The sequence below is a fragment of the Amphiura filiformis genome, unplaced genomic scaffold (assembly GCF_039555335.1).
Source record: "Amphiura filiformis unplaced genomic scaffold, Afil_fr2py scaffold_145, whole genome shotgun sequence".
In the NCBI taxonomy this organism is placed as follows: domain Eukaryota; kingdom Metazoa; phylum Echinodermata; class Ophiuroidea; order Amphilepidida; family Amphiuridae; genus Amphiura; species Amphiura filiformis.
In genome coordinates this window covers 59783-75047 of record NW_027305609.1, presented here as the reverse complement: position 1 = coordinate 75047, position 15265 = coordinate 59783, and the positions used below count along the sequence as shown (strand labels likewise).

General features: G+C 36.7%; 1 protein-coding gene across 1 annotated transcript; it reads left to right on the top strand.

The window, feature by feature from the left end:
* Window positions 1–5800: 5800 nt before the first annotated feature.
* LOC140145131 (ileal sodium/bile acid cotransporter-like) lies at window positions 5801–11360 on the top strand. Its single transcript, XM_072166908.1, has 5 exons — window positions 5801–5977; window positions 7310–7381; window positions 8940–9133; window positions 9810–10014; window positions 10908–11360. The coding sequence occupies exons 1-5, from the start codon at window positions 5801–5803 to the stop codon at window positions 11358–11360; spliced, it is 1101 nt and encodes a 366-aa protein (XP_072023009.1).
* The last annotated feature ends 3905 nt before the right edge of the window (window positions 11361–15265 follow it).

The following is a 15265-nucleotide window of genomic DNA, read 5'->3' as shown; positions in this document are numbered from 1 at the left end:
ATGTTCAGGGCCATAACTTAAAAGTATTACACAATTGGCTTTCGTTTTTGTATTGTGTTTATTCGCCTTGATCATACGCTTCGCGCCATATATAATAAGACCCCCTTCTGTGTAAAACTTAGACACAGAGACCCAAAAACATGCTATTTTGACTCATTTTTTCAACATATTTCTTAAGGTATTTTTATAAACATCTACATCAGTTATGAAAAGCAGTCATTGGATTGAATCTAAATTGATTTCCTGAAAGGTGTGTATTCAAAGATTGCCCGTTCAATTTTTCACATATTTGTACATAATTATGAATTTTTTGTGATAATTTTTTGAGTGGTATTTTTTTACATTACCTACGAATACAATTTTTCTTTGCACTTGTTATATCTTTAAAAAATGCAAATCACTAATAAATGCGCGATTGATACAAGCTTTGATATGTCCAATACTGAAATGCATTGCATTCAGACATCTTTATTATTGTGTTTAGCTGCCAGAAATTCTAAATGGCACAAAGGTAGGTTTGGTAAAAAATATGCATTACCTCCGAATACATGTTAAAAGCTCTGTCATTTCCACAAACTGAGAGAATAGTAAATTATATTTAAGCAATAGGTGCAGAGTAATACACTCTTTAATACTACCAAGTTTCAATAGCCTGTATTTAACAATTTCTGAGATATTAACAAAATAAGTAAGTATTCGTAGGTAGATTTCGGTAGCCAAATGTTGCCTACAAATACAATTTGACATCATGACCCTATTGTGAAACACTGTCATTCACGCCAATGCCCATATCGGTACATAAAGAAGTCCCATACGTTCGCTATCAAATTATATGTCAATGAAAGTTGCGAATTCACATACATGCCTGCCATGCAAAACTGAATACGGCTTAATTGTTGAAAATATGTATTGAAATAGACGAAAAAATAAGATTCGAGGAAGATTAGAAGGGGATAAATACTTGGATTTGTCAGCTGTCATGTGTGCTTCATTTTAAACGTTTACAGACCTTCTGGTTTCTGAGTAATTTGTATCCAAATTGATTTATTCGAAGGTAACTTTGATGTTTTCGCTAAGGACACCTACGAATACCATGGACAAAAACGAGTGTTCTCATTGTCTCATGATCTAGACAACACAGTGATGGACACTGGTATAAAGCTTATTGTAGTTGCCCTCAAACGAAAGGCCACAAGGCGTAACTGACTCCAAGATGGACTTCACAAGTCTGTAATAACGGTTTTAAGCGATTTGTGTGCAATTAAGCCAATTAAAGTCACTTTAGTTCCTTTGTTTCTTACTCCAATCCTCATTCAACCACTGTGAACCGACATTATCAATACATGATAGGGTCTCTAGTATCAATAAACGCACATAAAGAAAATAATACATTCAAACTGATTTATAAAATGAAGATTTGGTTGCGATATCCACCAAAATTCTTACCTATGAAATGTTACTTACGAATACAGCATAATACCCGAAAGAGCTCAAATTAAATAACTTGGAAAATTTTCTTGATGTCCTTTAACATGTTTCCATAGTTAGCCATGGTTAGCCATGGAGATCTATTCTGTAGAACTGACCGCTTTATTGGGACGTCTATCGACCATCGACGAGTAATGCCCCCGGACAATATTATTACCAATACGGATTCATTCAACAATTATTTATTATGTAAATTTGCTGTTTAACTACTTGTATATCAAAATGAAGTGTTCAAAATCTTGCTAAAAGCATCAAAAAAATTTTGATCTAAGGTAATAACATTTATTCATTTGGACGTACCATGTGAAACAGATCTAAAAACTACCATTGTATTCATTCATTAACATAATAGCAACATCTGAACCTCTAAACTCAATATAGATATTGTTAAATCGATCATGTTACCTACGAATATCTCGGTTTCTTCACCTATCATTTTATAAAGCGTTAGGTGTATGCGTATAGTTCCTAATATTCCTGAAAACAGATATCCCACTCTTTCTTATACAATATGTAAATTGATTCATACTCATTTGATAAATAAAATACAGAAACTGACCTAAACTTCATTTTCGAAAATAAACTAGCATAAATTTAATAATATCATATTGATCGCGTTATAAAAATGAAAACAAATATATTTTTCCTGACACCCTGTTGTCTACATTACATGAAAAAAGCATTAATGGGAATATTCAATTTTTTTAGGTTGATTCGTATCGCGATAGTGAAAGCATCCTAGTGGTATTCGTAGGTAACATTGGGTTATGATGTCACACTTACTATCACACGTCCTGGATTTATTTTTCAAGATTAGTAATGGCACTTTTGGTTCCTATGAGGCCAATATGCCTTCAATCAATGGGCAAAAGGAACAAATTGTGGAGACATTTTTATTTTGGACTTTTATTTTTGGCCCGTGGACACTTTTGGTTGGATTCGACCACATCCGCCCCTGTAAGCACATACCACTCTAGTGTAATCGAATTTAGTTCATATGGGCTAATAATTATACACAGAATCAGGCCATGCGCGTTGAATTTTGGAGAAATGTTCAAACCGGGCAAAAATTTGGCCATGACAGCTAGGGCAGGCCACACGAGAACTTTTTCAGGTGCCCAACATGTTTCATAGATCGTAGATCGTTAATGTGATCCACTCCATAAGCCAAAGTAAATTCACTATGGGTCTCTTAAGAACTTGGACACAAAACATAAAGTAAAATGTTTGTAAAGAAAGTACTTGTAATTCTTCTTTGCTTCTTTTCAATTTCATAATTCAAATTATACTACATGATCGCACTACATGTATCTTACAGAACACAAGTATTAACTCACATTCAAATTTTAGTACCACTTAAAATAACTTAATTATAATTTCGGTCAAATTATTGAACATATTGTAAAGACCAGAATGAAATTTCCTTTAGTTGGAAATAATGCCAAGTTTCAACAGTTTAGAAAGTCAACTCTACTTGGTAACTGGCAGTGTAGATAACAGAGCCACGTGATGCTGAATCTAGAGTTTATACCACTTCAAGAGGCAGATCTCCATAAAATCAGTGCCAAGTAAGATGCTGATCAACTACAAGGGAACTCCAAGACGCCCTCTTTACCGTGATCATCCCGGGTGCCACATGGATGATGATCCATTTGGTAAGATTACATTACATTAGCAAGGAGCAGACTTGCTGTAATATTTGACTCTTCATGAACTTGACCTTGTGGGATGACTTCAATACCCAAACGCCGGTCGACCATCGGCGCCCTGGCAAAACCAATGGCTTACCAGTGTTTCTGCTCTGTGCCAGGCCCCATGGAGCCAGTTCTTCCAGGGAGCAGGGTGGTTGGGTTAAGGTTCTGTAGCAACTGTTGACATTACACTCATTTAATAGGTTAGCTCTATTAAAAGCCATCGCCACTATACCGTCTCTATAAGCTAGCTGAGACATGAGCCAGACCCTTTTGTGCTTTGGGCCTCGCGCTTCAGTATAAGTAAGCGAAAACATTAAATGCCAGTTTAGGAGTATTTCTTGGTATTTCCCAGTATTTCCAACTTGGCTAATATTATCTTCGAGGTAATTTGCTGGTTAATACCAAATTCCCCACTTGATATTTACTTCAGTGTAATGTGTTTAACTAACATGTAACACAGCGTAAGTCTAAAAATCGATCATAAGTATAAACTGCCATTTTACTATATAGGATATGATTTACTAACAAGAACTCACAGTAAAGTTATGATGAGTAAAGAGTTGTTACTGCTTTGCGACTGGTTACTTAGGCACCATGACTAATTTGATCCTATAGCACCATACCCTGAATATTTCCATAGTGCTTTCGTTTTTTTTTTTTTATTTAAAGGGGGCTCCGGCAATCATAACATTATGCCTTATATGTTAGAAAAATAATTATCAAGCACGAATCACATTGTTTTATTTAAAACAAACTTATATTGACCATAAAAACGAATAAAAACAGTCGGCTCTCAACACGCGATATTCAAAATTCCCGCGCCGAAAAGTGCAATGACGTAATGGTTATTTGTGTTCAATTGTCGTCAGCCTTCATTGTATTACTGGGACGTCATTGCACTCGGCGCCCGGGAATTTTGAATATCGCGTGTAGAGAAACGGATGTTTTTATTCGTTTTTATGGTCACTATGACTTTGTTTTAAATAAAACCACGTGATTCGTGCTTGGTAATTATTGTTCTAACATATAAGGAATAATGTTGTGATTGCCGAAGACTTCCTTTAAATACACGATAACACTATACAAATGTTAATGCAGCGTCAACACCATGTAAATATTTTTTTTTGTACAGGCGGAAAACTGCCAATAACCGGCGCTGCATCGAATCACGTGGCTCTGCTATCCACACCGCAAGTTACAAAATCGCTGTGGGTCATCGGTGGAAGACTTATTCCCAACTGACTTACCACGAAGTCTAATAATATACTGCTCATCGGCTATTGGGTTACATATGCATGTGCGCATGTGCAGACACTATTTAGGGGCGCATTATACCAATTTAGTCACTACGCCAAAAGTGTAAGTGACTCTATATATAAAGACATCCAAAGTTGAAGTTCAAATGATAATTACATCCAATATTGAATTGAGGTCCCGGGTTCAACTATCTCTGATCAAACTCGCATCACGTCTTTACCTAACCTATAACGACAACTCAGTGATTGCATTGGCCGTCTATGCAGAAAGGATAGGATAAAGGGTAATACTTCATGAAATGAGATATGATATCTGTAGCATTGGGTTAGATATTATACTTCCCTTACTGTTTTGACAGTGTGGTTATTATCAACCTTTCCTGAAACATTAGCAAATATATTACGAACATTGGGTCCATGAATTTATTTGTTCTTTAATGACATATCGTCTACCTACTACGCTAATTGCCTAAGTAATGTTTTTGTAATTTTGAGAACAAAGTATAAAATATGGTTCAAGAATGAGTTTAAACATATTTATTCACAAAAATTTGCACAAGAACAAATGATAATGAGACAAATAATTAGGGTGATTACGTAACTGATGCATGCTTGAACCATCTTTTGTACTTGTTTTCAAAATTAAAAAATAAAATACTTGGGTAATTATCGTAGTAGGCTGATGATATGTTCCTTCCTGTTCTTAATAGCATACGGGAATAATAACCATCAACCTCCTTCGCTACTTTAGGGGTGATGGTCCACGCTTCACGTCCATAAACGCAGCTCACCAAATCCACTGTTGCAAAGATTCGAAAGTTGAAACTCTTATACAACCTTCCCTTTAACCATTAGCCAATATATTACAAACGTTGGGTCCATTATTTATTTGTTCTTTAATGAACCTTTGCGCAAAAACTTATAATGATCGAAGTGCAGTTTAATAATATCATATGAATATTTTGAAGTTCAAAGTAAGGTTAAAGTCTGCACTTTACCATTATCTTATACGTAAATAGCCCTACTGGGACCAATTCCTGCCGCATATCGTCAACTTATGCCAAAAGGTTATTGAACTTGACATTGGTGTGATGAAAAGACAACCAAATGGTATTAACAACTTTGTTCAGTTGCTAGGCTAGCACTTCAAATAGGCCTAGTCCCGAAAGCTACATCCCCGGTGCAACAAAGTCAGATGATTTCTATGTACGTACATTGGGCATTTGTGAATTCGAATTCTAGACTGATTCAAACTTTTGATAGCCTACATCTCACTGTTTGTACAAAGCAACGCTAAATATTTATTTGGCCTACATACTGTATACAGACAAGTATTAGAAGATTTTGGAAATAACAGATACCATGGAGTCTATTTCAACGACGATGATGGTAACACTAAACAGTACCGATGACCGGCTACCACCTCCACCGTATATCGAGGCGTTGAAACTGGCTAATAAAATCATTCAAAGTTCTATTCTAGCGTTTATAATGGTGGCAATGGGATGTGTGATAAGCATTAAATATGTCAAAACTACGGTATGTACTTTTTTTACTTCTTGAGCATAAAAAATAACTAATATCCATTTCTTTCTTCACGATATTTGTGTCATTTCTGTATACCTAGGGGCTGTGCAATAAATTATATCATGAGTACCGTACCCCCGGTGACGATTTCTCAAAATGGTCTGCCAAACCTCGTTTGCCCCGTCCCCTTTGGCTGAGCCAAAATACCCCCTACCCCCCCCCCCCCTTTTCACCTGCTACAATTTCCCCCTCATTCACGCATGACCGACTTTGGGGAACCCAAATTTAAAGCCTTAAAGCCATAATATAAGGGGTGGTGCAGTAATGTGCACCCAATTATAGGAGGCAAAGGTATTTTGACAGACCAATTTGAGAATTCACCACCCGGGGGTACACATAAATAATGCACAGCCCTAACGTTTTCCTACACCTTCCTACACAAGAGACTTGGTCCATGTTCTTTCCGAGAAACTTCTTGATGATATTTCCCAAAAGTGACGATGTTTTTAGCATTGGATCATATCCGTGATCGAGAATTAGATCTTGCTTTATATACGTCGATTAATTCGAGTGGTGTCCTTGAACTGTATTCATTTTGCAGAATCCTCTGTGCTCCATTGCTGTCCAGAAGTCTGTTACCTCCAGTCATTTTTCAGGATGTCTATGTAGGTCAAGGCAAGGTCTTCCAGGTTCCCGCCTCCCGTGATTGAGGATCCAAAGACGCATTTTTGATCAAGGCTCCTTCTAGAACAATGGGCAGCAAACAGTATTCTTCTTTCAATGATCTTTGGCTTATTTTTTAAAGATATTTCTTACCATACAGACAGAGAATGACAGCCTCCTTCGCTAGTTTAGGGGTAATGGTCCATGCTTCACATTTATTAAGCAGTCCCGAATCCACTGTTCTATTCTTGCTGACGAAGAAATGTCACCACAAAACAGAACAATGTTGCATAATGTCCGAAATAGTATCCCCCACAAAGCTCAAAGATTCGAAATTTGAAACTCTTAGTAAGAGCTGACTTTCAGAATACCTAGAGTTTGCTGTACACTCTCCATGCTGCTACTTTGCTTAACTTAACATTCCTTTCTGTGCTTTGCATCCAAGCTCCTAGGTATTCAAAATTATCAACCTCCTCTAATATTACACCTCATTAATTGTGATGCTTTCTTTTCTGTTATTGTAAGAGATGAATTTTGTTTTACTTCCGTCTATCTTCATGCAGCAGAAGTCTGAACTCCGTAAAGCAATTCTAGTGCTTGTTGTATTTCCTCAGCCAACAGTGCCATGTCGTCAGCAAAATCAAAGTCTGGTCCAACTCTCCTGCTTCCTCTCTTTTGCAGGTGGAATCCCAGCTCCTCTTCGCATCCATCGATATTCATTCTCAGACCAAAGTCAAAGACAATCACAAACAAGTATGGGACAAGGGTGACTCACTGAAGTACCCCTGCTAAGATTTCCAACAATTCTGTCTCGCCATCTGTGGTAATACTTTGGCTTTGGTGTTTTGATAAATTTTACTAATAACCTCAATGAAGTATCATCAGCATCTTGTCCCTATAGATGGTGTCGAAGGCTTTCTTGAAGTCAATGAATGTTATTATCGCGGAGAGTTTGTGTGCCTTAACCTCAATCAATCTACGTAGCGCAAGAATTTGCCCGACACGAAATCCATTCCGATATGTTTTCAGGTACTTGTCTACACCTGGTCTAATTCTAACGAATCATTCTGTTATGTTGGATACGATGGAACTGATCCCGCGATAATTGCTTCCTAAACTATGATCTCCCGTTTTGGAACTTGTCTACACCTGGTCTAATTCTAAAGAATCAAGCTGTTATGTTGTCTACGATGGAACTGATCCCGCGATAATTGCTTCCTAAACTAAGATCTCCCGTTTTGGAAATAGGAACAGTATAGTTAAGTATGAACCATTGATAGGTATCTTCCCTTTGACAAGTTTGTCGTTGGAAAACCCTAACACAGTGTCGTCTTGCTCGCATCACATCAACACTTCATCAAGAGATAATTTTCCTTTCCACAGCTCTTTCACTCTACCAAAGATGCTTTAGCTTCTTATTCTTCGTCAAATGGACTTACTTTAATCTGTCTATGTCCCATAGCTTGAAGGTCGCTGGGTAGTCCTTGTGGTCATTTTGGTGACTACTTGGTTCATGACAGGTTGTTATTCAATGTAAGACCTAGAAGGTCCATGCTGTAAGCTTCTCCAACAGTAACACCGAAAAAGTTCTTCTGTATGACTGTTATTATCTCTTTTTGCCACCATTAATTTCAGGGGAACTTCCAAGAAGGCCCCAGAATGGGGTGTACCATTTGCTGGCCCTTTCAGTTTTGTGTTTTTTCCCTTCAACTGCATGACCTGTACTGCGTGCCTTTTTAGCTGTAAACCTATCACGGTTGACTTAGGATTTGATGCCACTTCTGATTAAATAGGAAGGGCAATAATTCTCGAAAAGGACTCAAATACATTCACAATAAGGGAATCTATCCAAATTCGCGAAATCAACCGTCTGGTCTGGTTTCTCTCGACCACGTATACGACCCACTGCTCAAAACAAAAACATCGTCACTTCCAGGAAATGTCAACAAGAAGTTTCGCAGGATAAACAGTAGATCAAGTCACATGTGATCAAGCCGTCAGCACAGACAGTGGAATCTCAAGTCCTGATTATATACTTTTTCATTGGATTTGTCAAGCAAAAATGTTTGAATCGCCAAATTTTTATATTCGACAAATCACGATTATAATTGCAGTTTGTTAATGAAAATTGCAATCTTCTGGAATGATTTGTTGAAAATGTGCCATTCGTAGGTAAGATGTCGAGCATATGGTTGGGATGGTCCCGATTGTCTGTACAACAAACATTCTTATTTTAACAAAGTACAGTAAAATAACAGTAAATTGGAACTGTTTGAAAATGTTCCTGGATTCTTCTTTCTTTCTTCACCAGTGTCGTCGTCCAGTTGGAGTTATCGTCGGTTTCATATCTCAGTTTCTTGTGATGCCCTTACTTACATTTAGTTTGGCTCAGGCGTTACAAATCAAAGCTGAGTTTGCGATCGGAATGTTGGTTATTGGGTGTTCACCAGGAGGGACAGTCTCCAATTTATTCACCTACTGGACCGATGGAGACGTATGCCTCAGGTAAAATATTTGGATACTTTTCGAGCAAATTAAATATTTAAGAACGATGAAGTATTGAAATGGTTATAATTATGACGCAATAAAATTGTTGCCAGTGTTACAGTACCGGTACATTATTCTTGCTATATTGCAACGGTGCTCGTTTAAACTATTAAACTGTATATACACATATATTTTGTAGCAACTTTTAACATAGATTTTCGTTTCTATATCAAATTATTCATCTTTTTCTGTTTGTTTGTGTGTGTGTGTGGTATTTTTAATTCTATAAACTTTACATTTGAGTGCAAATTGAGGGCGCTATTTACATATATTTTATTTAAATCAGCCAAATAATATGAGTTATACCTTACATTTCATGATAAATAGTATTTTGAAAATTCCCTTGTCATTTGTTAGTCTGTTTTCTAATGTTCTAATACCATTTTACAAGAGTCTACCCCTTGTGAAGATGCAAACAAGATTTTAGATAAATAGCGCCATCATTGTTCAACTTTTCTTTAAAATGACACAGTTTTATATGCCATCAAACAACCGTGTTTGGGTTCTGATCCTATAGATAATGTAAACGTACTATTGTTGACATCCTGTACCGAACTATCTTTACAAAATTGAGTGTAATTTTCGGATCTATTTGTTATCTATTCGTTATTAACTATGTTTCGTTCATTTTCAGCGTCGTAATGACAACAGCATCAGTGATCTGCGCCTTTGGAATGATGCCTTTAAATCTCTTCATCTACAGTCGTTCATGGACCGATGAAAACTCTGTGATCCCATATACTCAAATCGTCATTACTTTGCTCAGTATTCTTGTACCAGTGATATTTGGAATGATTATTCGTTATAAACTCAAGAAATTGGCTCCTTATATTGTAAAGGTAACTGTGGTCATTTTGTAAATCCTGATATACTTTTTGTTAAATAAGTTTCGACTATAATCATGTCGCTTTCTTTAAATCGCTAAAGCTTCTAAGATGGAAAAGCATTACTCGAAATCATTATAGATTATAGGAATGTTTAGAAACAAATGTGTATGTCACAAGACCATAATGATACGAAAATACAGAAAGTGGGGAACTTTCTATGTCTGGAAAAGTACCCTTTCATGTCGTTTTCCTAGAAGACACATTCAAACCATTTTCTTCATGGGTGAAATCCCCAGAATAGGGATCCTCCAGAAAAGGAATTCGTATCAATTGAAAAAGGAAATTTTTCTACTTCATTAATGATGGCATGTTCTTTCATTCACAGAATATGAAATGAAAAACTGTGAGCAAATTAGATAATAAAGGTTTCTAACACTAACGAAGAAAATTACTTCGGAACAATGGCTTTTCTCTTCCACAGGGAGACAAGTCATAATAGTTCAGATAGATTTCATTGTACAAGTTATAGGAGTATTTCGTGATCCTAGTATCCTCTTTTTATGTCAATTTTCAGATATTTACGAAAAAAGCTTACTCCAAAAATGTCAGTTGATTCTGAATTTTGCGAATTATGCATGATTATGTGTACTATTACATTGCTCTATAGGCCACTGATGTACTTTCGTTCTGGTGAACCAAAACGAAATACAAATTTGACGATATTTTTGCTGAAGGAATTAATCTGCAAGAATTCTGTTGTACATAAAGATTATGTAACCAATGATTTCCACTGGTATAAAAATCTCAACTTGTTTGTGAAAAAAAGTGGATCACGAAATGGCCCTTTAAGCAAATAAGTTAAGAATGCTGATAATACTAAGTTGTATATTTTGTTTGTTCTTTAGCTTGGCAGTGTGTTGGGAATCCTTGGCATATCCGTCGGTGTCATACTCAACGGCTTCATCAATCCACGAATGTTTACATCTGGTTGGAAAGTATGGTTTGCTTCCATCATGCTGCCCTATTTTGGATTTACTTTTGGCTATGTCCTGGCTCGTATTCTCAAACAATCGCATACAAAATGTCGCACCATCGCTTTCGAGACTGGCAGTCAGAATGTCGCCCTTTCGCTGACATTGATATTGCTCTCTTTTTCTGACAGTCCACAATTTGGAGATCTTATGACATTTCCATCTTTATTTGGTATTTTTATATTTGTTGACGCTGTTATTGTTGTGTTGTTGTATAGGATAGTCACGCATTTCAAAACTGAGCCTTCGTTTACAAAAATTACTGTTGAACACCATGAAAACGAACGGTCACTGGAAGGAAAGGAATTAGAAACTGTTGACAATTGATCAATCCAGTAAAAGCGGATTTGTTTGTTCTAATAGCTTGGCAGTGTGTTGGGAATCCTTGGCATATCCGTCGGTGTCATACTCAACGGCTTCATCAATCCACGAATGTTTACATCTGGTTGGAAAGTATGGTTTGCTTCCATCATGCTGCCCTACTTTGGATTTACTTTTGGCTATGTCCTGGCTCGTATTCTCAAACAATCGCATAAGAAATGTCGCACCATCGTTTTCGAGACTGGAAGTCAGAATGTCGCCCTTTCCCTGACATTGATATTGCTCTCTTTTTCTGACAGTCCACAGTTTGTAGATCTTATGACATTTCCTTCTTTATTTGGTATTTTTATATTTGTTGACGCCGTTAGGGAACAACCCAAAAGTTCGATGAAGCCCTATAAAGGAAAGTCCTTTCGTTAATGGGGGAGGAGGTCAGAAAGTCCGATTACGTTTGTAAAAAAGTAGTTAAAACATCGGTCAAAGTTGTAGTAGTATTTTCCGAAGTACGATATTGACATTTTACAGTGCTTTCTTCAAAATGATTTCAAATCAATGGAGTGCAGTACTCGCAACCTGCAACGTCATGTAAGTAGCTTTTTAAGTAAATTTTTAAAGCAGCTGTCTTTACCCCTACATTTAAACGTTTCCTGTCAACCTTTTCTAACCTTTGGCGAATGATGTCGAAAACGTTTTGTGTTTGATACCACATTCTTTTTTATTTGAAAATCCAGCAGGTCCTATTTTTTCCATGCCAAAAAAGATAATGAAGAAAAATATTTTAAAATAGAATGCAATATTCGTTTCTTCCATAAACATGATCAATATCCTAGCATATCCTAGCATTGTCACACCCCTTCACATCCCCATGCACCATAGCGACGGCCTCTGTATCCTATATGAATACGGGTTGGAATTTTCGATATTTGTCACTTACGTTAGAGGGGAGGGGAGGGGGTTAGCCTTCTAACAAAAGAACTTTCGTTTGTAGGGCTTCGTCGAACTTTTGGGTTATTCCCTTATTGTTGTGTTGTTGTAGGCCCATTCATTCATTCATACATATTTATTCGGCAAAATCGACAAGAACAATAAATATAATCAATCACAAATTATCACAAATTTAGCATATATGAAATACATGGATACAAGCAAAGACACCAAAAAGCCGAAATGCCAGGATAACCCATAAAGTCTAGCTGCAAATGTGTAAACTTATTTCCAATGGGGTCCAACATAAAGACAAGACGGTGCCTGGGACGTACGGAGGACAAAACAAGCCAAAGGACAGAAAGGAACAGGTTACACAAATGCAGCTGACTCTTGGGTTAACGCACTTCTGGCAAGGTGTTTTTTTATGGCATATTTAAAAGTATTTTTGTCAATAATAGCTTTGATTTGGGATGGTAAATTATTCCAATCAAGTGTAGATTGATAGAAAAAAGACTTTTTGGTGTAAGATCCTACTCTCGGGACATGGAAATTTGAAGCACTAGACCTAGTGGAATAATTATGAACATGGGATATTTTTGTAAAGAATTGATCAAGATAAGACGGGGCCAGTGAGTGAAAAATATTAAACATGTGATTTAGCCTTAATTGTGTAGCCCTGTTTTGGGTATCAAGCAGTTTGACAGTGTCCAAATACCTATGTCCAAATACAAGTGCCTATACTAGTCACGCATTTTAAAACTGAGTCTTCGTTTACAAAAATTACTGTTGAACACCATGAAAACGATCACTTGAAGGAAAGAAATTAGAAACTGTTGACAATAATTGATCAATTTCTGACGTCATAGGGCACATAGAAGTTATCAGATATTGCATTACACAAGTCCTTCCTATAATTATTTGAATTGACTATTTCTCGTTCATAGTTTTAATTATGAACTCAGTCAGGGCTGCTCAGTCAATGATACATAAGGCAAAAAAAAAAACATGTTTGTTTCCTGTAGCAGGTCAAAAAAGTCAAATGCGAAATGCGTTTTTTTTTTTTTTTTTTTTTTTTTTTTATAATCCAGATCTTCAAATGAAAAAAAAAACTTTTTTGTTGCAAATTGGAATGGAAATTTACAGTGGGTCTCTCCGACACAAAAAAAAATCACATTTCTTCATATTCAAGAATATTTATGATCCCCTTTCAACCTGCAAATTAAAAAAGTATTAAAAAAATGTGTGATGTTTTCTCCAGTAGTTTTTCACTAAGCTCGTTTGTTGTGTGATGTGTAAATGTTTACTCCAGCAGTGTTTTATATTATTTTTTTGCGATTTTTTTCCGATTTTTTGTTGTTGTCCAAAATGAACTGGCATATACTGTAAGCAAAAGAAGAATCTAGATCCAGTGTGAATCGAGCCAGACTTTCTATAGATGTCCAGTCAAAGATTAACTTGCAAATCATAATGGTAAACGTATAGCGTTGATCATCACCAGTAGCAGCATCGGGGCATGGGGAACTGTGGGACAGATCTCTGATTGGAGGCATTCCACCTCTCCCCTCCCACGACTGGGTGTCACTGGAATTGAAAGATATAGCATGTAAATGATAAGAATGTACTCAGTTTATTCTATTCTACAGGTATTTTCCTATTCATTTTTTCCGGGCATTTTTTACCCTTGTAATAATAAGCCTTTGAAACTCAGTCAAAACAAACAATTCCACCCTTGTATTGGGTTTCACGTCAACAAATTAATAAGTATGTTTCCTTTGGCGCACCTGTCGTATTCTGGCGGCAGTTTGCACTGTCCAAGAAATGTGTCCTGTTATGTTGGGAACACAAAAACACATTCCGCAGTAGACTTTTTGGTCCGATTTCTCGAAGCTTGGCTAGTGGTCATGCTTCCAGCTTCCTAAGCCATCAGGCTAGCCCTACCAATGTGGATTATTGATTTATCTTTCTAGGTGACCTATGGTGTGGAATTATAAGCACTGGTTTTCTCCCGGATCTCCGGTTTCCTCCTGCTTAAAAAAAAATCGGTGATTAGTTGTTTGGTTATCAAAAACTTCCTTCACCCAATGGAAATGGAATTTGGGGAGCTGCAGAGATAATTGGTGGATGTCTGTGCCTGAGGTTCGGCTGAAACTGGCCTAGATGATGCGATCTTAGCAAGTCTGACCACAAGCCATGCTTCGAGGAAGCAGACTTGTTTCTTTGTTGGTTTTAGTACTGTGTCAAGTCCAAGCGTTAAGAAGCCTGATTTGTGGTGCCTCCTTGACTCCTGAGGGTCAGGAGGTTGTCCCTGACAGGGTCAAGGTTCCCTTTGTCATTGTTCACTGAGCCAAGGGGGCATCATTACATCTTGTACAACATCATCTACACCTCTGATGTCATCGGATCAGAGGCATCCAAATAACACTAACAACATATCTTCAGAGCAATGTCATCCGCTGACAATGTCGGTTGAGCTGGTGAAAGTGCTGAGTGTACTAAATTTGAGTAGCGTACACGTTTAATTTTGTTTCCTATTTACATTTACTACTACATATAAATATGCATTACGATATCATCCATATTTGTATAGTAAAATTCAAATCAACAATTAAATAGATTTTTTAAATAAAATTTTTATTAATCATAATAAATAACAAGTAAAAGTATGTGAGTTATGAAATATATAACTCAATTTACAAGGAACAATGTTTTTTTCACTGTCTGACTGATATTGTTTAAACTACTACATGGACACATCTGACAAACACAATGAACTTATGTGAGTGCTTTAAACAAATACTATTATGATATCTTTATCATGTGATAAAGAAGTAACTCGCGTTTTGGTACATTCCCACCCCCCAAAATATCCTTTGCAAATGAAGAGTTTGATATCACAGTAACAGTGATATACGCTATGCCTACGCTGCTTTACCTTAAAGTGGACAGAAACCTTTCCTGATCGTTATTACTAATATTTTATTTCA

Coding starts and splice junctions, on each gene's coding strand:
- LOC140145131 (XM_072166908.1), top strand. CDS start 5,801: ATGGAGTCTATTTCAACGACGATGATGGTAACACTAAACAGTACCGAT. Junction 5,978..7,309: donor TTAAATATGTCAAAACTACG/GTATGTACTTTT, acceptor TCTCTTTTGCAG/GTGGAATCCCAGCTCCTCTT. Junction 10,015..10,907: donor TGGCTCCTTATATTGTAAAG/GTAACTGTGGTC, acceptor TTTGTTCTTTAG/CTTGGCAGTGTGTTGGGAAT.